At 44.0% G+C, this 26,320-nt stretch overlaps 1 protein-coding gene across 2 annotated transcripts in view; it reads right to left on the reverse strand.

Moving 5' to 3' along the window:
• The window catches only part of ARHGAP18 (Rho GTPase activating protein 18), a 214,712-nt gene that overhangs the window by 114,054 nt on the left and 74,338 nt on the right, over window positions 1-26,320 (reverse strand). Inside the window, exon 1 of one of the 2 annotated variants that reach the window (XM_073575796.1) lies at window positions 25,378-25,718. The exons of the other annotated variant lie outside the window; for it this stretch is intronic. Within the exon in view, the coding sequence (XP_073431897.1) occupies window positions 25,378-25,484 (107 nt within the window). The 5' untranslated portion in view covers window positions 25,485-25,718. Of the gene's footprint in view, window positions 1-25,377; window positions 25,719-26,320 lie in introns of those variants that run through there. 2 annotated transcript variants of the gene reach the window in all.

A 26,320-nucleotide genomic window follows, 5' to 3' on the forward strand; every position in this document is an offset into this window, starting at 1 on the left:
CTCACAAAAAAAAAAAAAAAAAAAAAAAAAAACACACAACACAAGTCACCATACAGCTCTATTGGCGGAGAAATAAAGTTATAGCTCTCAGAGCCTAGTGATGCAAAAAAATTACTTTATCTAAAAAAAATTGTTTTTCTTGTGTAAAAGGAGCAAAACAAAAAAATATATAAACTGTGGTATCACTAATCGGACTGACTCAAAGAATAAAACTGCCTTATCACTTTTACCACATGCAGAATGACAAAACTCAAATTACTGAATTGCTGTTTTTTTTCCCATTCTGACTGCCAAAAATTAGACTAGCAAGTGATCAAAAAAATCTCATGTGCCTAAAATTGGTACCAATAAAAGCATCAACTTATCCCGCAAAAAATCAAAGCGCCCACATGACTCCTTCGGCAAGAACATAGTAAAATGATAATAGCAGGAAAATTGTTCATGATGCAAAGAAAAACCCACAAACATCTGCTGACATACTGGACTCTCTAAAAACTAGCGGTGTGCCTGTTTCAAGATGCACAATAAGGAGGCACTTAAGAAAAATGGGCTTGATTCAAACAGTTTTTGACAGAATTCGGGTGTAAAATTCAAACAGCTTTAGAAAATAGTCGCCCAACGTATAGTTGGGCAGAAATTTAGTGACTTAGCAATTTTGCAACTGTCCCAGCCAGCTTTGCCAAAGTTTTTCAAACGTAGGTGTAGCTTTGATCAAAAAGTAGCATAAATAAAAGAATGGAGTCCATTTCTTGTGGTGGCACACAGCAACTGAAGGATGCACCAGATTTATTAAGAAGCACACACATGCTAATGAATTAACTGTATTGACAACTGTTCCCATACATTAGGACCAACACATGTAAGTGACCCATTACTCAAAAGGCATAGGGAATTGGTAACCTCTCATGTAAATAGCAGAGTTTCCACTTGTAATTAATTACTCAATAGAGATTCTACCAAACTCCCTAATGAATAATTCTTTGACGGCAGCTGGAATATGTTTGGACTGCTGGTTTTCAAAAAGGAATGCTAAATTATGATCTTTAGCTATACAGCACCAACATATCCTGTACCTTGCATGCCGATGTCTAGTGACCATGATTTCACAACATCATCTAAATTGAAAGGTGACATGGTGCACACAAACTATATGGGGAGAAGTATTGGGACACACCTCAATTAGTGAATTCAGGTGTGCTATTTAGGCCTATTGCAACAGGTAAATAAAATCCAACCCCTAGCCACACAGTTGGTCTGCTTTTACCAACATTTGTGAAAGAATGACTCATTCTAAAACCTCATACTCATGGTCCTGTAATAGGATGCCATCATTGCTGTGAGCCAGAACCATCAGAAAGAGACTGCAGATGTGGTTTGAAGTCATTTCTCATGGGTGATGAAGTTATGCCAGTGAGCAATGATCACGAGTAACCTCTGCAGTCTCTTTCTCGCGATGACGAGACCAAGACTGCAGAGGTTATGCAAGTCCATTTCTCACAGGCGATGGCGTTACGCTTGTCGATATATGCTACTGGATCAGTGGCATTCGGCTGAAGGTACTTTTTTTTTTTTCTAAGCCAACAATATTATATGCATTATGTAAACTAAGGGGAAGGTCAGTGAGGGATCAGTGACCTGTCAGAAGCCATGCTGTTGAATACCTAATCAGAACACCACAGGCCCACCCCGAAGCATAAGCATATCATTAACTGAAAACTACAAAGATTAAACAACCACAAGAGGGATTTCATAAACCAAGGTATCATTTTAATCAGTGTAATGGTGCTGACCTGACACTGTCTGCAGTTTACTGAGAAAAATCCTGCTGACAGGTTCACTTTAAAGCACATCTGACACCATATTTCGCCAAACGAAATGCCTACACTATTAAATAGAACTCTTGAACCAGATGACTATTGTACTTACTTTGAAACTCCATGTGAGAACTGCTATATAATTCTCCAATTTAAATGTGTGACAAATCTCATAAGTCCATGTGCATTCAGTCTCCACCTTCCCAGTTTGACTGACTGTTGCACCTTGTATTGAGCAGTGTGAGATCTACGCTGTGATGTCAGTGGCAGCAGCAGAGGTGGGGATGGCACTGAAGCACTGTCGGGCTGAGACTGATTTGAAGTTTAATAAAGGCATATGCACACATTCAGACATGGATTCTAAAAGGAAATGCACCAGTGTTATCAGGTATAAGATTCATTTAACAATGTATGAAGCTTGCCGTAAAAAATCTATTGCCAGACTTAGGGTACCGTTACATTTAGCGATGCACCAGCGATCCCGACAACGATATGGATCACTGGTGCATCGCTAATTGGTCACTTGTGAGCTGCCACACAGGCAGATCTCACCAGCAACATAGCAGGGGTCGGTACTTACCTGTCAGATGTGGCGATCCTGATGTCCTCCCGCCCGCGTCCACGCGTCGCTCGTCGGCGCCACAGGAAGCGCCCGACGAGAAATGATCCAGGACGTTCTCGTGCAACCAGCAATAAGCAGCGGGGGAGCCAGTCGGAGGTAAGTATCAGACATAGCAATATCGCTAGCAATATCGCTGCTACGTCACAAAATCGGTGACGTTACAGCGATATTGCTAGCGATATCGCTATGTGTAACGGGGGCTTTATTGTAAGCCTATTTTCCCTTCATTGTCAGTCACACAATTTCCACAACAAATCCACTTGTCATTTCACACTCTACGGGATGGAAATTGTAGGTTTCTTTAGAGTGCACTATATCAATCACTCACTGTTACTCATCAGGGCATATAGGGTTCCATGACAGTTTAGTCATCATACAGAGGAAATGGCTAAATTATGTATTCTATAAAGGGAAGTACATGAGTGGAATCCATTGCTAATATTCATGAGTGGCCATTAGGTTACTCATCAGTGCAGTGTTATAATAGGCACATTGTATGAATAATGGAGTTGGTCAAATTCTCTATCATTATGGAGCAGGGCTCCCATATACAGACACTTGTAAAACACAGAAATTAAGATCTTGTTTTTCAATACATAAAAAGCCAAATTATGTGCAGAATAATTATATAACTGGAGATTTCTTGGTGGTCCTTACTGATACTAATTTTAAGTTATGCTATACTTTGTAATCCAATGTTCTTCATTATTTATTCTGTTTTTTAACCAACTAATAATCTCAATTATGTTTATTCTTCTGTGTTTCTAATTTAGTAATGTATATTCTATGTAATTCTAGATACTAGCCAATATAAATGATTCATGAGCTTATCTCAGGCATTATATAAAAGCCGGGGTCTTGAGCTAATTGTCATTTAAGAGCCACATTAATGGATAGTTGTTTGCCAAACGTCTATATCATGGAAAAGAAAATGTATATTACTTAGGAAGAAGCCATTGTCATATGTCATGAAGTGAATTAGTAATGGTATTCTAGTTTTACACAAAAAATAAAGCCATTTTCTACAAGATTTTTTTGCACAATTAATGAAAGAAAATCTAAAAAACTTTCAAAAACCCTGTGGCTGCCTGGTGGGTCAAAGTCAAAGCTGCTACAAACAGGGACCTGCATTATGCGGACAGATTTGATGCTAAAATTCTGCCTTATTAACAGAATATCTAGATCATAGGGATATCAGAAATTATTTGAAACCTTCTGGTGACTTCAATTATTACTTTTATTACACCAAATTTGTTATTTTTTATCTTGCCAAGGGCTCATTTGGCTATCAATATGAATTTTTATCATACAATTTCTGTCCATGTGCCACACCCGCTAGGGCCGAGGGTACTCGGTCCAAGCCAGTCAGTTCTTCAGGAGAGTTCACAGCAGCAGTGACTCGGTCCGTGGTCCTGGGCGCGCAATAAAATGCAAGCGCTAAAGTTTATAGGGGATTAAGTCGTGACGCCACCCGTGGTGTTTGTCAATATATGGCCGACGTTGCAGTTGAGGTCCTCTGGGGCGGTTGGGGACGCAGCAGAGATGTTACAGCTCTCCATGGGTAAAGTGGGCCCCAGGGCAGTTATAGGATTACTTTGATGATGGTAACTGTTGTAGTGCAGGGCAGGTGATGCAGTAAATAAATCTGAGGACACAGCAGGGTGCAGTCTTAACACTTTACTCACAGTCTTTAGGTTACCATCACCAGCCAGGTGCTGTGTCCTCCAGGTCAGTGGTCCAGCCAGCTCTCAGGTAGTTTGGGTGCACTCCCTTCTTGTGTACCTTCCCAGTCATCTCTCTGTGCTGCCTAACACACAGTGTCCCAAGCCAGCAGTCTCAGGTCCTGTCGGGCAACATCTCCTGGTCCCCTTGACACTATGTGGCTGCCTTTTTAGCAATTGTGTGTGGATTTGGCTGTCGCACATACAGATACTACAGCCTCCGGTTTTCTAGCTTGAGTCCAACAGTCTCTCCACTAGTCTAGGGCCGGTCCCCACTGCGACTTGGCCCCTCCACCCGACTACGGTTGGCATGGATTCGGGTGCCACAGGTGGATTCCTCCCTTCCCATCCTCTAGGACCCCTTCTTTTCACTGGAGCCCCTCTCCGTCACTCCTCTCTTGACACCTGCTCCAACTCACTCCTGCTACCATGACAAAACGCTCCACTACCAACTGTCAGCTTTCTCTCCAGCTGTCCTGCCCTTATCTACTTCCTCCACCCACACCCTCTTCATAGCTCCCCCCCTGGCCTGAAGAGGTGTGGTGTTGGGTGCTAGTGTGTGGGTACCGGGTAGTTCCTCCTCATTACCTGAGAGCGAGGTAACACCTCTGGCTGAGGTGCAGTACCTCTGTGGTGACTGGACCCTCAGGGGTGCCACATACCCCCCTCATTAAAAAAACAGCACATCTGGGGGCTGGAACAGAGTAAAACAGATGTTTAAACATGCAAAAATTTTCTGAAATGCATTTCAACAACTAAAACAGTTAAACAGGTAACTTTTTCTTCCATTTATGGGAGGTACCTTTTACTTGAACGTTGCATATAACTACTAGAAATATAAAATATAGCTTTAATATAAATAAAAAACTTCAAGTTCAACAGGTTTCAGTGAGATCCCGAATCGGGGTGTTGCTCTTATTGTCCTAAGTGCAATATGGGGGAACCCGGCTTAAAACCCCAACAATAGCCCTGGGCGTGGCTACAGGGCACAACTGGTCAACTTGTTGGGCCACTTTTCGGCCATGCCAGACGGTTTTTCTTCTTTGGTCAATTGTAAGGTTTAGGGTGCTAACTATTTACAAGAAAAGTTCTGGCCATTCACTGTCCATGACCACATTGTCTTTAAATTAACGAGACCTAACCATGTTAACTATTTACATTCACATTCTGCCACGTCTCATTTTTTCTTCCAAGGCAGTTCTTTGGACCTGCAATCTCCTGATTGGGGGAAGTTCTTTTTCTTGTATCAGTCTGGGTGACACAAACTGAGCATGTCCGGCAGCCAGAGTTTGAGTTGCCTGCGTCCGTACTGCAACTTTAGTTGAAGCTGGAGGGACTGGTGCAGTGAGCAGGATTGAAGCTGCTGGTCATCTTGCAACCTCTGTATCTACTAGCATTGGGGTAACATGTACTTTTCTCACATTCAGGGTATCCCACCCCCGTTCACCCACATGCTGGGTGAAGGTCACAAAATCCCCCGGATACAGGTCACACTCAGGGTGCCCCTCAAGTAGGTTTGACTCCACTTCTCGACGAGTCACAAACAGTTCTGAGGCCACCCCGGGCTCTGTAATAAACTCCCCAGCCCCTTTTCAAGTCAAAGGAGACTACAGTGCCTTGCCTCTGCGGACCCCGGTCAGTTGGTCTAGCTTTACAGACATGGGCCTTGGCCTTTATATTTCTAGCCTCCATTGCTCTCCACAGGGCTTCACACTCTTGCTCTTCCGCTTCCAGCTTGGTTTCCTGCTGTCGGCAATAGTCCTCCAAACTGAGGGTATCCACCCAGACTTCTCCCACCTGGGCCTCCTCAGGAAACCCCATCAGCTCCATTCCCATGTGTCCCCAATGAAAGACCACCCTCCCATTGTGCACCTTCTGGAGCATGGGTACAAGCTGTAGTGGGACCGCCAGTTTATCCCGGGTGTCTGAGGACAAGTCCCAGGCTAAAACCCTAAACACCTGGCCAGGTTTGATGGCTGGTTTGGGTTTAAAGGGCCCAGCCAGGGTTTCTTCAGCCACCAGAGCAATGTCAGTACCTGCATCTTTTGCCTCTCCAGTGCCGGATTCCTCTTCCTCCTCCTCTGGTTCAGGGATGCTGATCGCGAGGTCGCCCACCGCTCAGACACCTTTTCCAGCAGGGCCTCCCTCCATTTTGATATTGTTGTTATCTGTGTCTTCTGCAGCTGGCAGCTTAGCTCCTTCATCTCCGCTCTAAGGAACTCTGGGTCTACCGCAGGCAGCTGGTCTGGATCCGCCTCCGGTCGGCTGAGGGAGCCCACAGCTTTCACCTCACACCCCAAGTCTCTCCCACCACCGCTCGCCATGATGCTCACCGGGTTCCTTGTCACACACTCACTAATGCTCCTTCCGCCTTCTCTCTTTTGCTGTCGTACACACCAGGAGGTGGAGTCCCCTGGCCGACGCACAAGTCCTTTTTCATTGAAGCCTTTACAATTAGCAGGCATGATTTTCAAACCTTTCGGCAACCCAGCCCACAATGGGAAGCTACACCACTCCCTTTTGCATAGTCTCTGGGCGCAGGAGACCCAGTTTAATGGGTTGGTAGATCCTGTTCATGACACCAAGTTTGCCGGACCAGCTAGGACTAGGGGTATCCAGTAAGGGCCGGTCAGTTCTTCAGGGGAGGTCACAGCAGCAGTGACTCAGTCCGTGGCCCTTGGAGTGCAATAAAATACTAGGGGGAAAGTTTCTAGGGGATTAAGTTGTGACGCCACCTATTGTGTTTGGCGATTCAGGTCCTCTTGGACGGTTGGTGATGCAGCAGAGATGTTACAGCTCTCCATGGGTAGAGCGGGCTCCAGGGCGGTTACAGGGTTAATTTGATGATGGTAACTGTTGTAGTGCAAGGCAGGTGACGCAGTAAATAGATCTGAGGACACAGCAGGGTGCAGTCTTCACACTTTACTCACAGTCTTTAGGTTACAATCACCAGCCGAGTGCTGTGTCCTCCAGGTCAGTGGTCCAGACAGCTCTCACTTTTCCAGGACCCCCTTCTTGTGTCCCCTTCCTATTGCAGGGAACAGGGGCAGGATTCTGGGGCCACCACTACACAACAGAGGGCGCTGTGACACTGATGAAAAGGGGATGATACAGTAATGAAGACCAGAAGATGAGTTTTCTTCCAGACATCACATGCCCCAGAGACTGGAAAAACTCATTAATGTTAATAAAAGAGTATGACAATTTTAACCATTCTATAAACTAGTATGACCATATTAATAGGTTAAATATGTTCAAGGGGTAACAGATTCCTATTAATAGCCTGGGAAGATCCATGATTATGGTCCTCTTCCCAGACTATTAAGACCAGCCCCCAGCTGTTATCTTTTTCTCAGCTGGTTAACAAAAATAAGAGGACTTCAAGCCATGTTTTTCTTATACTTGCAGGTGCTGCTGTAGAAGGGAGGACCAAGCTGCCTAAGTACCGGGTCCAGAACTGCAAGGGTCCCACCTCCTGTTGCTGGAGAGAATGCTATTGCAGCCAGAGCGAGACAGTAACCTGGCTTGAAGGGGGCATGGCCAGGGAAGTAAGCAAAAAGGTGATCTGCGGGAACGGAGAGGGTCTCCCCGCCAGAACGTCGAGTAGGTACGGTTTGCAGCCAAAGCGAGGGGTACGTTAGGTCACAGTGTTCATAGAAGGGGCGGCTGTGTGAAACACTTACTGATATCGGTGGGCGAGCAGGGTAACGTGCGCCAGGCAGAGCATTGCAGCGCGGACATCCGGGTATCAGCTGACACACAGATGAGCACACGCCGAGCAGAGCAGCCATTCAAGTGACGACGGCTGCTCAAAGAGAGACGCGCCGAGAGGAATCTTGTTAAGAGCTCTATCCTTTCGCTCTGCAGTTACATGGACAATGGGCTCAGTGGGCAAAACTGGAGACCGCCCGCTGCCGTCAGAAACAGGACCATGTGTTGGGTAGGGAAGCCTGAAGATGTTAAACCAACCGCCGCCAGCATTCTACTACCCACGGGATCTTCAGAGAGTGACGGGCTGAGGAGCCACGATAAATGAAATGTTTTAAAAAACCTGTCTAGATAAACAACACTTATTCAGTTTAGTTTTTGTACCCCTTTTCCCTATCTCCCTGCAAGGAGTCTATTACTGTTGAATTAAATATAGTTAATCTCTGCTCTGCCGCATTTGTGTTACTGCATCCCAGTACCTGCTTATTACATTGCTCACAAAATTAGAATATGAAAAGTTAATTTATTCCAGTTCTTCAATACAAAAAGTGAAACTCATTATATAGAGTTATTACAAACCGAGTGATCTATTTCAAGTGTTTATTTCTGTTAATTTTGATGATTATGGCTTACAGCCAAAGAAAACCCAAAAGTCATTATCTCAGTAAATTAAAATACTTTATAATGCCTACTGAAATGTATGATCAGTAAACAGACTCAATACTTGGTTGGGGCTTCTTTGTGATCAATTACTGCACCAATGCAGCGTGGCATGGAGGCGATCAACCTGTGGCACTGCTGAGGTGTTACGGAAGGCCAGTTTGCTTTAATAGCAGCCTTCAGCTCATCTGCATTGTTGGGTCTGGCGTCTCATCTTCCTCTTGACAATACCCATAGATTCTCTATGGGGTTAAGGTCAGGCAAGTTTACTGGCCAATCAAGCACAGTGATACTGTTTTGTAAACCAGGTATTGGTACTTTTGACAGTGTGGACAGGTGCCAAGTCCTGCTGGAGAGTTAAATCTCCATCCCCAAAATGCTTGTTGGCAGAAATAAATGAACTTTTTGATGATATTCCAATTTGATGAGAAGTACCTGTACAATTATGGCCTTTTTTCTCAATTTCCTCTAGGCCCTACAAACATTTGTTATACTCTGTCAGGAGAGATTTATGTTATATGGAGCCACTCGATGTTTGCGATTTGTATTAGAGCCGGTCAAGGGTTTTCTAGCACGTTGTGTTAAAGTACAGAATTTGTACAGTAAAAACTGGAAGTCCTTAAAGGGATTGTCCATTACTTTCATATTAATAATCCATCCTTAGAATAGGTAACCAATATCAGATTAGTGGGGAGTGTTGGATGTTGCACCCAAACCCATCAGCTAGAAGCTCCTATCCAATCGAATAGGATTTGAACTGCAGTCCTAATCAAAGGCCAGAAACACAAACAAATACTAGCTTGCTGATGGGTTGCTTGGTGTCAGACCTCCAATGATCAAATATCGATGACCTATTGATAGGTTATCAATATCAAAGTAGTGGACAACACTGACAAATGAGTAAACGTAAGGCAGATACAGCCACGTATTGACACATACACATGGCTTTATATGAAATTCTCTGTGCACTGGTTTGCTCCGCAGCTAAATGCAGCATAGGATTATCATTTACTAAAGATTTTTCCAGTATAAATTTCCGCAGTGACGCTATATGACTGCAGATTGCGGAATATATGCAGGCCAGAAATCCTTTGGACCCAAAGCAGGCGAGTTTGCATAATATGGTTAAGGAGATTTGTAAATCTGCAGCAGCCATTCCGTAGCGGATTAAATATATCCGTAAATAGCAAATTCAATTATCATCTCTATTTTATTCTGCCCTTCCCTAAACAGGTATAAATAGGGCTGTAAAACCACAGATAAATATAAGAGCCATTAATTACTGTTATAGTAATGATTAGGTTTGTTTGGAAAGATAACACTATGCAGAAATACTGGCACAAAGCATACACTTCTGAGGAATAAAAAGTACAGGTTTCCTAGGCCAAAACAGACATTGCATCACTGGGTACCAGCACAGCATACTCTACTGAAGTGCTATATAACTTAAGGGGCCTTTACACATAGCGATATCGCTAAAGCGTCACTGATTTTGTGACGTAGCAGCGATATTGCTAGCGATATCGCTATGTGTGATACTTACCTCCGACCGGCTCCCCTGCTGTCTGTCGCTGATCACGTGAGATTGTGCAGCTCCATTCCTCGTTGGGCGCTTCCTGCTGGCGCCGACAAGCAAGCCATGGAAGCAGGCGGGAGGACGCCAGGATCGCCGCATCTGAAAGGTAAGTAACGACCGCTGCTGCGTCGCTACATCGCTGTGAGATCTGCCTGTTTGGCAGCTCACTAGCGACAATTTAACGATGCACCAGCGATCCTGACTGGGTCGTATCGTTGTCGGGATCACTGGTGCATCGCTAAATGTAAAAGGGCCTTAACTGATTTATCAAGAACCCCATTTACACTGATCTGTCAGATTTTACAATAGGAACTGCAGATATTATCAGATAGATCTATTAGATCTGACAAGGGTGGTGGAATTACTTTGATAACGTGTCAAAATGTCTGTATAATCCACAAATGAGTATTTCAATTTCAGAATAATATAGCCATGCCCATGGAGACATGCATTGCTAAATTAAACCCAGTCACAAATACCCTTAAAATGCTAAACATGAACGAAATCTCATTACGGTGTGTGCTTGCAAAAAGACTAGCAATTATCAAAAAAAGTTATTACTTTTTTTTTTTGCATTTACATTGGTTACTTAAATTATGAACCACAGCCCTTTAACTACCTACATATCCCCTTAGGCCTCATTCATACAAGTATTTTTGATCAGTATTTGTATGCCAAAACCAGGAGTGACTCCAAAACACAGAAGAGGTGTCAAATTTTTAACTGTAGTTTCTCTCTCTAAGGCCGGGATCACACATGCGAGAAACACGGACGAGTCTTGCATGTTAATACCCGGCACTGCCGCAGGCACTCAGGAACGGAGAGTGCGGCTGCAAGCTCCAATCCGATTGCCGGCGGCAGTGCCAGTTATTAACATACGAGACTCGTCCATGTTTCTTGCATATATAATCCCGGTCTAAGTTCCAGTCCTGGCTTTGGCATACAAAGACAGATACAAAATACTGACCAATTACTTATGTGTGAATAAGGGCCCTGTCACACATAGCAATCTCGCTAGCGAGATCGCTGCTGAGTCACAACTTTTGTGACACAACAGCGATCTCACCAGCGAGATCGCTTTGTGTGACAGCGATCAGCGACCGGCCCCCCTGCCGGTATCGCTGATCGCTGCAAAAAACCTCTGGACATTTTTTTCGTCGCTGATCTCCCGCTGGCCAGCACGCATTGCTGCTTGTGACAGGCGGGAGACCAGCGATCAGCTGTAAAATAAAAAAAAAAAAAAAAAAAAATATTGTTTTTATTCTCACCTTCCGGCGTCCCGCGCAGTCTTCCCGCCTCTCTCCATGCTCCTGGTCCCAGTAATCCTTTGCAAGAATGACCGCGAGACTTCATGATCCCGCGAGAATGGACGTCATTGCGGTAATCGCAAAGGATTACTGGGACCGGAGCGTGGAGAGACGCGGGAAGACTTCACGGGATGTCGGAAGGGGAGAATAGCAATATTTTTTATTTTAATTCTATTTTTGACATGAATATGGCATCAGTGCTAACGAACACAGCGATGCCGCGTGCGGCGTTGCTGTGCTAATCGCTGGTGAAGCTGCCTGTTTGACAGCTCACCAGCGATCCCGACACGTTGATATCGTTGTCGGGATCGCTGGTAAGTCGCTATGTGTGACTCCAGCTTTAGGCTTTAGACTCGGCATTTGTTACAAAAATTCAGAAGGTCTAAATCAGCAACTATATCTGAGGTTCTACAGACAAAGGGGTAGGGTAGATTTCCATGATCTATAGTGATTGAAATAAGACAACACTGTATAACCAATTCCCCCACAAGAGTTTAGAAATAAATACCAGTAACTAATTAAAAGGAGTTGTCCACTATTAAACAATGCATACCTTTATTTTTGGGTCCCAGACTACAGCCATCAAGAATAGGTTGGCTAGTAGTGGACAATCACATTTAAGACCTTTAATCCATGTATTATTCCAGCATGACATTTCATGATACAGTGGTAGCCACACATGTCGATTAACCCATATAAGCAAACACCAGGCAAATTCAAGAATATCCAAGCTCCAAAGCAGATGTTGTCATTGGTCCGATTTCAATGCAGGACACCAGTATCAATATGTAGACACAAGAGCAACGTAAGACAATATTGTAATATTTTTCCTTCTCTATTATAGAATTGCCAAAGAACCATTTTAAAAAAAAGGTAATACATCTTTTTAAAGAGAATTGAATGAGACTTGGGGCCAGACTGAGTGTTCACCTAGGATTTCTGGTATAAAACATCTGGTATTGCTGCAATATTTTTTATTAAGTGGAAGGGCTGAAAAAATTTTGAGAACTGGCGTTTTTGCAGTTTTGCATAACTTGGCCAAATTGGGCAAAGCTAGGGTAGGATTGGGAGTAGCAAAGCCCTCCCAGAAAATTCATCAACATTTATACCACTTTGATGGCATAAATTAAACCAGAAATGTATGCCATCCTGACTGGTATACATCTTTGGTGGAGGTGCACATTGAGGGCCGGCAGACCAGGCAGCTGTCTAGGTCCCCCGTGTCTCCAGGGGTCTCCAGCAAGCCCATGAGTAAAAGGGGCCTGGCGCCGCCCCCGCCACATTCAACTTATACGCGTGTGTGGTTGGGGGGGGGGGAGGCTGCATTACACTGCGCATTATCCTTTAGTCTGCTGTTTCAACTGACCCTGGCCAGTTTCACAACGATATACTGTGGGGAAGGTGACTGGACAAACGGACTTGTCAGAAGAAAGAAGGAATAGTTTGTGCACTTTAGACAGACGTTAGTTATGACAGAAGGGAGACATCTGGGAAAAGTGTAGAATGGGTGCAGTACCCTGGTATGATCACAAGATGGCAGGGGGTACTATGAGTACAGGACTTGACAACAGCTTATGGCTCTAGAAACCGTTAGTCATGGGGGCGGGGTTACAGGGAACCGGGAAGGTTATAAATAGGACAGGAGGGTTCCAGAAAGTTCCAGTCCCGGGAGGAGCTCAGAAGGAGAGGAGTCAGTGAGGGAGTACGAACAGTGTGGAGAGCTCAACTAGGGGACTGAGGAGAAAAGGAGTCAGGGGGGTGGCCCCGACACGAAAAACCGCAGAACAGACGAGGACCCAGGGGTACCAAATTGACGACGACCTCTGACCGGTGAAGTGCTGGAGGTAGATAGGCCTGGGGCGGCCCCAGTGACAGAGCCGTGAGAAACGTCACCATGACAGAAGAAAGGTGTGTGTACCCGGGTCTGAATACGAAGAGCTGTGGAAGTGCTGCGATGTATTGCTGAGATCGTCAGGAGGACAGCCAATAAACTTGCACCTGTTGTACCCGAAATCTGCTTCCGTCTCGTGTCTGTGACCTCTGTTCGCGGTAAATAGGGGATCACCCCCCAAGCTGGGCCACCTTCCTACAATACTATGGCCAGATTTTAGCTTCTGCTGGACCACCTGCAGTTCTCTTGAGCAGAGATTACAATAGTGATCAGCCTAGGGCTCCTTTCACATCATGTTTGTGCCCACATTGATTGGTCTTATCAGGGCTTGCTTTCAAACTCTCTGCTGAACAGGATTCAGGCGTATGTGCCGACAGGGCCATTGACAATAATGGTGATAAGAGTCAACTAGTGCTCTGAAAATGCATAATTTTCAGGTGTAAATGCCTACTCAAGGTTGACACTCAAACCTACTAGACTGCATCTGAGTGTCAGTCTAAATTAGGCACATACGCCAGAAAATAATGCATGTCAGAGCATATGTTGAATCTGTCAGCACCATTATGGTCAATAGCCCGGACGGCACATATGCCCGAGTTCCGTTTTGTGGGGGTGGGAGGCGGGTGGTGGGGTTGGATGCAAACCTCGATGGAACCAATGAATATAGGCAAAAAACACAATGCGAAGGGAGCCTACAGGCCAGTTTTACAGACGTGTGAAACAAAGACTATTCTCGGATCCCAGAAACTGGACCAAGTGTCTGGTCTCCTGACTTGAACTAACTTCCCCATTTACATTCTATTCACAAGGCTATTAGCTTAGGAAAATCGGTGGTCACAGCAGGATATTGCAACCTGAATACGGATGTTTGAAACCAGCTTATTAACATAGGGCAAAATTTAAACTTTGGGTGAAAATATTCTTCAGGTGATGTAAGATTAGAATATCTTTAGATAATAAAAGCCTTAACAAACATGGAATAAAAATCACAGAAAAAGCATTCAACATTTTTCCTATCCAGACACAAATGCGAGAAGGTATACGTCTCCCTTTTACCTTGTTGCTAAAAACAAAAAAATGGTTTGAATAAGGCAAATTGGTCGCTAAACTAAGTAAGGATATTCGGTCACTTCCCTCTTTTCATGTTCACAGCTAAATAGTTCTATAAAAAGAAGTACACATGGTTTAGGTGGAAGATACTAGACAAAGGAAGTGTTAGAACATATTCCACTATTTACTTGTTATCACTATACACACGCGAGGCATCACACAACAGGATGAAAGAGATAATGTAACCTAAAAACAATAGCTGAGGCAGCTGGTCATCAGGAATGCTTCGTAGTTTAAAGATAGTTTTAAAGTCTATGGCTTTATATGTGTCAATTGAAAACAAAACTGTTTTCCTACACTCTGTTGTGTTGTTCTGCTATATAATAAACTTGCGCCAAAATAAAATGTAGAATTCTAATGTTCCCCAAAGGACTTGTCATGACACAGCTGTCAGGTGACCCAGGACCAGCAGCTCCTTATCACTAGGGTGCACCCTAGCTCACCCTGTTCCCCAGGATACTACAGATGGAGAAGATGCCGAGGCCTCTGCCCTTGCCTTATCTTCTAAGTTAGCCCTCTGTTAATTCTCTCCCCCCACCCAGGCAAGAGTGGCGCTACTGTGCACAGTAGTACACCAACCCAACAAACAAAGCAACACAGACAAGGGTTAACAGAAAATGCCAGGCATACAAAATATTCACTCACACATAACAGAGGAATGCACCAGGGTGTGAAGGTAGGGGAATAAACCAAAGAATGATAAGGAATTACCATGCATACAAACCAAGCAACAGTCACTAATAACTCTTCTAACTCTCCTTCTCATATGAACTCCTCTCCCACCATTAGCCATGCAGCAAATGCTAGCTCTGACAAGGATTAGTAACAGAGCCAAGATTAATAAAGGGGAAAGGAGTGGCAAACTGAACACAGCTGTGAGTACTGGAATCTCCAACATGGCCGATAATCCCTTGCTCTGCCAGAAGAAATAAACACATTTAAAAAAAAGGAGAAGTGCTTCTTCTCAGTGCTGGAGTAGAAGCAAACAGACCCTGTGGCCTTCTGGCTCCACACTGTCGCAGTAACCCCGAGACAGGACTACTGTGCCCTTTATGAAGAAGACAAAGTGCTAACTAGCCTTTTTTTTTGTTTCTATCGAGTTCAAGAAGGGTCAGACCTCAACCTCTATAAAGACCCATATATATTATATATAGGTTTCTCATGTTATGCTACATCCATACATAAAATTAATATTGATATGACAATATGTAGGGAGATCAGAAAAATGTTGGTTTACACAACTGTATCTAATAACCTGCCCATGGAGAAGTACCATAAACATACGTGTGATATCTGACGTGCTTTAGGAGTATATTCCAGATTGTGTTAGTACTGAGACCTCTTCCTGATCTTCTGCTTCTGGCAAGGTTACCGCTGGAAAATAAAATACTGGTGGATATTGTGCAAATAGAACTTCATACACACAACCATATTTTCAGTCCGAGTACTGGCAGTAGTACAAAAAAAAAAAAAAAAAAGACAGCACTCAGACCAGTGTTGTTCAGGTGACAGTTTTTTTTTTAAATGGACTGAATAAGCGAAAATAAAATGCAGCATGCCCTATTCTCTCGTATTTCCGATGAGACTCGTTAATCAAGTCTTTAGTTGCGCAGAAAAAAATAAAAATTTGATTTCATACAGATCGACCAAATAGCAATCGCCTTTTATTGATACGTTGCGATTATTAACATAGGAAGCAGTTTTTGGTCTTGTAAAATGTATTCCCTACTGGTGTATAAATACAGGTGCATTCGGGTAACAATACATATTAAAAATCATCTATTTTTTTTCTGGATGAAAACAGAACAACGTTTTAGATGCTCATGTGAACTTAGCCTAGGACTCACATCTCCATTCAGAGCATCCACTGCAGGTCCTATCTAAATACTGAAAAAATAAAACAGCACAAAAGCCTCAATTCATCATTTTCTTTACTCCAGTAAAAAGGAATTCAAGACTTTTTTTTTTTTTTTTTTTAAATTGGCACATTTTTTGTTTCATTAGATTCTTTTTGATGATTAATTTTCAACTTTTGAAAACGTTGCAAAAATGTTTTACACAAATTTGTTCTAGTATGCTACAACATCTGGATAGTTTTTTTTTTATCTCAGTTGAAGAATAATGTGTGACGGTTTAAAGGATAACGCAACTTTCTTCTAAAAGCTGTCAAGATATATAGAAAATGGGCACATCCCTTAAATCGGGATCACCTCATGCATATAATAACAATAGAACCAAAACAAAGTAAAAGCATATGCTACGTAGGTACTAGGAACCATACTCTAATGTCTGTCCAAATTGGGACTTTTTAATGGTCTTAATGTATTTGTCTGTGGTGTTTACAATAGAAAATCTTTTTGCATTGTACTATATTGTGGTGATCCCTTGCTTTTGGCGCATATGCTTTTTCTTTGTTTTGATACTTTCTTCTAAAAAGGCACAAAAATGATAGGCAAAAAAAAGCTAAAATTTTTTTAGCAAAATTCATCAGCTTGTGTGCACTATTTTGAAGAACTGAAAAATGTAAATTAGTAACACAAGAAAAAAAAAAAGGTAATTGATGATGAATCGGGATCAAACACTGATGGAGACTGGATGGACGCAGTTTTAGTTAGTAGTGTCTACTAGTGATGAGCGAGCTTGCTCGGATAACGTGTTATCCGAGCATGCTCATGCGCTAATGGAGAGTTTCTTTGGCGTGTTCAAATACCATGTTCGAGTCACCATGGTTGCATGTCCCGCTGCTGTTCGACAGCCGCAATACATGCAGGGATTGACTGTTTGTTAGGACATGCAGCCACGGGGATTCGAACATGGTATTAGAGCATGCCGAAGATACTCTATTAGCACATGAGCATACTTGGATAACACCTTATCCGAGCATGCTCAGTCATCACTAGTGTCAACTAGAGGCTGATGGTCTCCAGTATATGACTGAACCCGAACTTCTCTTTATGGTCTCTTCTCAGTATGGTTGTAGTCATGTGCAACTACAGGGCACTGGAGGCTTTGGACAAATTTCTAGCTGTATGAGGCCGGGTGTTTTTGAAAGAGTCGTTATACTTTTATGTAGGTACAATTTCATTTTTTATATACATTGGCAACTAAAGTGGAATATCAGACGGAAGCACTTATGATCTATCTAGGTAATGATAAATGCAAGATTGGTGGAGGTTTGACCACTGAGCCCCCACTGAATCATCAAAATGTGTGAATAAAAGGAGTAGGAAGGCTTGCAATCTCCCCTTCCTCCCCAGCCATAAAGTCTCAGGTAGGAGAAATTTGATTTGAGTGGCATTTCACTCCATTCATAAGCCCCGATTCATCAACACTGGTGTCATTCATGCAGGACTTGATGATAAAGTGTGCTGGAGTCAGATGATTTCAGTTCATAAAGACACTAAACCATCTTCCTGAATCAGGAGCTTCGAACAAGCTGCATGCACCTCTAAGTTTGCCTTTTCCTAAATCCTACTCCAGACCATGCTCTGGTAAGATTTGTGGGGTAGCTAATGCCATCGCTCACCATGCCGCCGTCCTGCCCCAGCTCCGACCACTTTGCTGGAGTTGGGCAAAAATGGAGGGAACACTAAAAGTCGCAAGATCTTAGTGGGTCGCCCTCACACACCCAGGGCAGCGGGGTACTCTGTACCGGGCCGGTGTCAAGGCGGGAACGTGTCACAGCAGCGGTGACCCGGGCCATGGCCCTGGGCACCCAATATCAATGGCGGTGATGTTGTTAATGGTGTTAAAGTTTGTTAGAATAGTTCGTGACGCCACCCGTGGTGTTTGGCAAGTAAGGTGTTGAGCCAATGCTGCGTGCAGATCCGCTGGGACTGATGGTGTGGTGCAGCAAAGATGGTGTAGCTCCCCACAGGTGGAACTGTAGTCCCAGGGCAGTGTAGGTGCAATGGATGAGGAGAGGCGCAGAATGGTATGGATGCTGGTTCTCAGGTTTAACGGTGCAGGAATAACTGGAGGACACCAGAGTATGCGGTTCCAAAGCTTTACTCACTGTTTGCAGTTCACACAACTGCCTGCCTCCGCACTGTGTTCTCCAGGTCAGGGCTCCAGCCAACCTCCAGGCAGGATAGGAGTCTCCCTTCCACACTCCGCCAACATGTACCTTACTGAATGACTCCTCCAATGCGCCTTTAGGTGCGAAGCACTCCAGTACTTAGTTACCCTGGAATGCCTCTCTAGGTGTTCCTAGTCTTTACTTGTATGATAGACAGCTGTAGCCTGCTTCGGGGACTCCACTCTGCGTCCCGGCTCTCTATTCAGTTGCTGTTGTGTCCCAAGTCTATGATGTGAGCAAGGCGTTAGCGGCTCACAACTCCTCCGGTGTCTGTTGCCGGACATAAAGATCCAATCAACCTCGGGGACCGGGCCCCGGCCTTTGCGCTCTCTGGACTGGAAGGATTCTCTATCTTTCTTCAACCAGCTTCCCACCGTCCTTCTATTCTCCTTCGTTCCGATCTGTTCTCTCTCTTATGGAAGGTTAGGTTATCAATCTTATCAGTCTCTTTCTCTGGTCTTTCTCGTGCCAGCAGTCCAGATCACTGGGACCTGCTGCAGCACGTCCCTCAGACACCCATCTTCTCCCTTCTCTCTCCTCTAACCAACTAACCAAAACCCACTAACTTTCACTCTTCCCACTCTTTTATATCAACTCACTCCACCCGCCTCCCAGCACATCTCGTGTTACGAAGCAGGGTTCCACGAGGGGTGCTCTGCTAACCCCCAGCCTGAAGCTGTTAGGGGGCCCCACTGAACTATCCGGTGTGTGGAATGCAGGTGTGGAGCGTGGTCAGGAGTTCCCACGTTACCTGGATGGTGGGGCACTACACCTTAGGAGAAGGCACAGTACCTCTGTGGCGACTGAAGCCTCAGGGGCACCACATTAGCATAGCATCAAGTTGCGCCAAAGTGGTGTAACTTTTAAAAAGCTTTGATCGAGCCCATAGTCTATGACACTGATTAAACTAACTAAGCAGTAGGTCCAAAGCATCTTATAGACCTACCTAAAGGAGTTCTTTTTCTGGCGACGTAAAAGAAAACAGAGTCCGTTTTGTGGTACATCTGACCACCAATAAGCAAATGCTTGCTTTCTACATTCAGAAAAAAAACAACAAACCTTTGTGCTTATAAAGGCCCCATATCACACAGCGAGATCGCTGAGACGTCACAGATTTTGTGACGCAACAGCGACCTTGCCAGTGATCTTGCTACATGTGACACATAGCGGCGCTCGGGCCCCGTCTGAGATCTCGCTGATCGTGCTTGACTGTTCTGGGCCTTTTTTAATTGCTGGTGTCCCGCTGGCCAGCATGCATTTTTGTGTTTGACGCCGACGAGCAACCTCGTTGGCGACGCAGAACTCAGGGACCCAGGCGGGAGTCGTCAGAATAGCTGCTGTGTGACAAGGTACCAACGACCACCGAGGTCGTTATACGGATCGTTGCTGCGTCGCTGAGTAGATCTGTCTGTTTGACAGCTTACTAGCGACCATTTTGTGACGTACCAGCGATCCTTATCAGGTCATATCGTTGTCGGGATCGCTGGTGCGTCGCATAGTGTAACGGTACCCTAAGTCACACCACACACTTTTGTCACTCGCATATGTGAATTTCCAGCTACTTACGACTATGTCATGTGACTGTTTGAACATAATGAAAAGAAACAAGAATTTCAAAAAAGTGATATGGATATACTGTACAGCAGAGGATTTGATTTTAGTTTTTTTTTGCTTTGCTCAAGTCCAAAGGCTTGGTTTCCTTTTCATGATTATTACTTCACATTGTTACCAATGTGCATTATAACACTGTGTACTCTTACATAGAGTGCTGTACATCTGACATCTATGTTATAACTGCAGTAAGCTTACTCTTAAGGGTGCAAAGTACAGACAGCCAACTTACACATAGGAGTTATGTAATGAAAAGTCCACACCTCCCACATGAAACCTTTGTCCTTGGAGTGAATGCATTAAACAATAAACAGATAGCCTGTTGTAGGCCGCTCATCACTGATGCACACTGCTGTTATCTTCCCGGAAGACATACTGTAAGCAGACATCCAATTACACTCACTATACTTAATTACTCAGACATTTGAGGAATGTCATTTCCGTAATGTAGATTCATAAAAAAAAATAAAAACATCCCAAAACGAGACTGCTATGCTATTTATTCATGCAAGTTTACTTGTTGGATTGGATCTATCAGCTCTCTTTATCAGAGATGGACATACCTTCTGTGGGACCTGCACAGTTAGGGTTAGCTCACATCTGAATATAACATACTCTCTCCATTACTAACCTCTGGGCTTCAAGTCAGCTGACCAACCCCAAAACCATTAGCCTGCTTGCCAACGCACCAGAGCAAGTGGGAAGAGCAGAGGATGTGTCATTTCTGGGGCAGGAGAGGGCTGGTGTTAGTCTGGGGAGGGGGCCAATATCCATGGCCCCTTCTCACGCTGTAAGGCTATGTGCACACGGTGCAGATTCTGTGCAGTTCTGCAGCAGATTTGGCCCTGTAGAACTGCAAGTGATGCACAGTACCATTTAAGGATATGTAAAGGCTATGTAAAACAAAAAACGCTGTGCACATGCAGCAGATTTTTCCGTGCAGATCTAAAACTGCAGCATGTCACTTCTTTTGTGCAGTTCTGCAGCAGTTTTTCATCTGTTCCATTATAGAAATCTGCAGGTGAAAACTGCAGGGGAAATCCGCACTAAATCTGCAGGTCATTTTACCTGCAGATTTAGCAAAATCTGTACGGAAAATTCCACAGCAAAATCTGCACCGTGTGCACATAGCCTTAATATCAGCTCACGTTTGTTTAGCCTAGGCTGGCTATTAAAAATAGGAGGGAACTACACTTTTTTTTTTTGGGGGGGTCCCCCCCTTTTTAATTACCAGTAAAGGCCAAGTAGACAGCTGTAAGCTGATATTCAAGGTGTGTGCACACACTGCGGATTACCCTGCGGATTTTGCTAAATCCGCAGGTAAAATGACCTGCATTTTACCTGCGGATTTATTGCAGATTATTTGTGGATTTTCTTCAGATTTTGTAAGGATTTCACCTGCGTTTTTTACACCTGCGGATTCCTATAATGGAGCAGGTGTAAAACGCAATGGAATCCGCACAAAGAATTGACATGCTGCGGAAATGAACCCTCAGTGTTTCTGCTGTGGATTTTTCCGCAGCATGCACACAGCGTTTTTTGTTTTACATTGGATAGCATGGTACTGTACAATGCAGGAGATTCTGCTGCGGATCTGCAGGGCCAAATCCGCAACGTGTGCACATATCCTTAAGGTAATTTTTCACCCCTTTGGATATATGTAACCTATTAATATAGGCATACAGGTTATAGAATGGTTAAAATAGTCATATCTGTATGCCCATATATGCGGTTTTGTTGTGGAGAAATCCTTTTTAATTATTTTATGATAATTCTTCCAGGCTCTGGGGCATGTGGTGTCAGGAAGAGAACTCTGCCTCTGCTCTTCATTAGCATACCAGCCACATCCTATCAGTGTGGTGGCCCCAGAATCCCACCCCTGCAATAGTGCCAATATACTTGTTGGTTCCACCCTTTTATAATCATTGGCTTCATCTTTCTTCTGAAAAGGTAAGTCACCACTACTTCCACTCCAGTGACATCCAGCGTGCACGGTGATAAGGTGCTCCCCATTTACAGTGACTCGATAGCTCCCGAGCTGAAGAAAGAAGAAGCAAATTCCCATAGAAGCCAGGAAACATCAAGTGTAATTGCGGTATTGCTGGGCACAGGGGCAGGATTCCGATGCCACCACTACACGACACAGGGTACTGTGATGCTGATGGAAAGGTGCAGATTTGGTAATGAAGACCGGCAGACGAGTTTTCTTCCAGACATTGCACACCCCGTGGAAGGGAAGAACGCATTAACTTCAACAAATAAAACAGAATGATTATTTTAACCATTCTATAATTAGTATGCCCATATTAATAGGTTAAATACGTTCAAGGGGGTGACAGATTCCTATTAATAGCCTGGGAAGATGCATGTTTATTGCCCTCTTCAATGTCTATTAAGCTCAGCCCCCAGCTGTTTGCTTTCTCTCAGCTGGTTAATAAAAATAAGAGGACCTCAAACCATGTTTTTCTTTTATTGATTAGCTAAATGCAAGCACGGAGAACTACACACAAAGTACTCACTAACATTTCTTTCTATGATGTCATAAGCCATACACATGAATATGGTAACTAATCAGAGCACCACATGAAGACCCCCACACACACAGGCCCGCCTCGGAGTGCAAGCATATAATTAACTCAAAATATAGATTAACCAGCAACCACAAGACGATTTCATCAACTAGGGTATCATTTTAGTCAGTATAACGGCGCCAACCTGACACTGTCTCTAGGTTACTTAGTACAATCCTGCTGACAGGTTCCCTTTAATTGTAAAGTGCTGCGGTATATGTTAGGGTTATATAAAGAAAATTCTTATTGAAAGGGAGTCCAACCATTGATGAGCAGCACTTACAATGCAATTAGAATGTGTCCTATTATGTTAACCCTATGTAATATAAGCCAAACACAAGGCTCTCACTCTGCCCAATCAGTCTCACTTTTGTATTATATAGTCAGCCCTTTTTTAACAAAAAAAAATAAAAAAAGACTATTTCAAGCACAGAACACATGGCAATTATAGTCTATTAGACTAGTTTCACATTAGCGTTTCAGGGCGCAGTGACTGCCTGTGCACGGCCGCCGCTAATCCCCGCCCCCTGCCGTGCCTCCTCCGGCAGCTCCGCCTACCGGCGCATGACGCTGCATGCGTCCCCTATCTTTATCACTGGGGGCGCAGGCCGTGCGCAGTATGCGTTTGGCGGTGCTTGGGTCCTTTTGACGGTGCGCCGACCAGAGCCAAACGCAACCTGTTGCAATTTGGTTGTGCTCGGCGCACCGTCAAAATGACGCATGCGCCGCCAAACACATACTGCGCACGGCCTGCGTCCCCAGTGATAAAGATAGGGGACGCAGGATGCATGCAGCATCATGCGCCGGTAGGCGGAGCTACCGGAGGCACGGCAGGGTGCGGGGCTTAGAGGCGGCCGTGCACAGGCCGTCGCTGCGCCCTGAAACGCAAATGTGAAACTAGCCTTAGATCATTCTCATGCCCGATGCTTTGCAGATGAGAATCCGAAAAAGAAAGGACTGTCATGATCCGAATTCTCGCTCAAACTCTCCAACACAAGTCTTTAGGTTTATGAAATATTCGGACAGTTCGCTGATGGCATCCTAGTCCTTTTTTTTTTTTTTTTATTCACTTACCGTTTCCTAGCAGAACCGTGAGAAACCTGCATCAGCTATTATCTTTTTTGCGTAAGAGAAAAACAGATGGAACTCTGTTGGTCAAAATGGACACTGATCAAACACTGATGGAATTTTTTTTTTTTTTTTTTAAAACAAGGTGTCAGCAATATTTTCCCCTGTTCTGTACATATTCGGCTCCCAGCGATGACATACTGTACTAGTCCAGCGGCCCTGTGCTGACATGGCATGTCATTATTGGAGAAATGGTGCAGACAGACTATCGGGGAACCAGAAAAGCATTGCTTTGTAAACACTAGGAGGCAACTTTATTTTATACCGATCTAGACTTGAGAGATTCTGCAGAACCTGCAGTATAATTTGCTTACATTTTTTTTTCTTCCCAGTTGACTTTTATGCAAAAAATCTGCAACAAATGTGTGTTTTCAACAGCAGAATTCTACTTGCTGGAAAAAAAAAATAAAATAAAATCTTATCCATATGGCTGATATCATCCACAACTGATTTTTTCTACTTGTACATGTTGATGCCCTTAAGGGTTCATGCAAACATAGAAAATGTTATGCAGATTTTCCAAACCATAATCTGCACATGAAACGTAGATTTTGACATGAATTGAAAAAAGTGCATCAGCAATGAAAACTCAGCTCAAAAATAGCCGTGTGAATGAGCCCTAAGGATAGGTTCCCCTCGATGAGCTTTTCAAGTAGCAGATTTTTTGCACCCATTAAGCAAGCTATGTTACTTGCATTCTTTTGAAAATAAACAGCATTAAAAAATAACCCACCAAATTGTGCGAATGTAGCCTTAGGGCAAGTTCACACTGGGTGTTTTTTCAGTGTTTTTTTCTACAGCAAAATCTGATCTCTTGGTAGGAAAGAACTACAGAAAAAAGCAGGTTTTTCTTGTTTTTCTTTTTTTTTTTGGCATGCTAGATTTGTTTCTTGGGCATGCTGATGAAGTTTAGTGTTGAAAAAAAAAGTCCTATTCTATAGAATCAGGATTTGGCACTAAAAAAAAAACGCAACAAAACCTGATACCTGAGGTTTTTTCAGTGCTTTCCACCACCCAGTCATTTCAATGGGTGAAAAACACTGAAAGAAGTGACATGTTCCATTGTGCAAAAAAAAAAAACCTTGCAAAGCACAAAATGCTGAGGACAAAAAAAAGAAAAAAAATTTGTGTACATGAGACTTCTGAAATCTCAGACTTCGATGGTACTGTAGAACGCAGCTGAAATTTTGCATTAAAAAGCGCTGCCAAAAAGCGTAGTGTGAACTTAGCCCAATGGTGCAAAAATGTAACTAGAATCATAGAACTAGTGCTAGTATTATACGCAGGTGAGACTCTGATGTGTGAATGGGTCCTTATACGACTTGCGATTATTTATTAGTTTCTTTATTTTAAAATGCAAAAGTTATTTAATGTTTTGATAGAGACGTAATAACACAAAGCATGCACAGCCATGAGTTACATATGTTATCTAATCACAGGAGCCGATACAATATTGATACAAGTAGCACTCGGGGACATTTCCTTTAGAATAGATACTTCTGCCTCCCACAGACTGACATTTCCTAGGAACACCTTTCCCTGTCCTGACAGGAGCGCAGCCATCACAGCAGCAGCTCTTACCTTCTGGGGGACACCTGGGCATTGCCGCCTGAGGCAGCCGCCTTCTTGTTGCCAGCATGGTAGGCTGTCAGGACCACCCTCTGGTTGCTGTTAGGCCTCCAGCTCATGGTGTGTCCAGCATAATTCCTCCAGCTTCTTCAATAGATAATGCTTGTTCCTGTCTTGCCTCCTGGCAACTCTACTCATGCACCTCCTCCACCCTCCCATCATGGTAGGTAATGAGACAAGGGAGGAGCCCTGCCATTCTGCTTCCTCATGCACAACAATGACTCAGTCCAGATCCTACTATTCCTTCTGCCAGGCTTTGTCTTTCTATCCTCTACCAGCTGAGGAGACACAATGCAGAATCAATATGGCCTTTGTGCTCCCATGATGGGTTATTTATGTGCGCCTTCAGTGTGGGTTTGTGGAGAATGGAGCTAAATTAAAGTGAGCGGTGGCATATCACACAGAAACAGCTGCTGCTTTACCTTAGTAGCTTTATGCCTCTATCCACCTTCTTACCAGATTACACTACAAGTCAGCGATAAGTTTAGATCAGAAGTTTCCATGCGCCATCTAGTGTCCGAACAGGGGAACATCACTTTAGGCCAAGGCTCAGCAACTTCCAGTCTTGTAGCATTTGTGACCCTAGAAATTCCAGGGTTCCCATGTTAGGCGTCATCATTTCACAGCTGGAATTTGACAATATTCCCATCCGCATTAGGACTTTCTTTTTTGTTATAAGAACAGATAATTCCAGGACCTGTTCTTAGGCTGGGGTCACACTACCGTGTCTGAAAAACTTGCACAAGTCTCTTGCATCAACACCCGGCGTCATGTATTTTTATGCAGCCGCAGCTCCGGTCCTGAGTGACGGCGGCAGCGCCGGGTGTTGATGCGAGAGACTCGTGCGAGTTTCTCGCATCACACACGGTAGTGTGATCCTGACCTTACTCTCATG

This window comes from Dendrobates tinctorius, unplaced genomic scaffold (genome assembly GCF_039654945.1).
Source record: "Dendrobates tinctorius isolate UK_male_01 unplaced genomic scaffold, ASM3965494v1 ptg000046l, whole genome shotgun sequence".
Classification (NCBI taxonomy): Eukaryota; Metazoa; Chordata; class Amphibia; order Anura; family Dendrobatidae; genus Dendrobates; species Dendrobates tinctorius.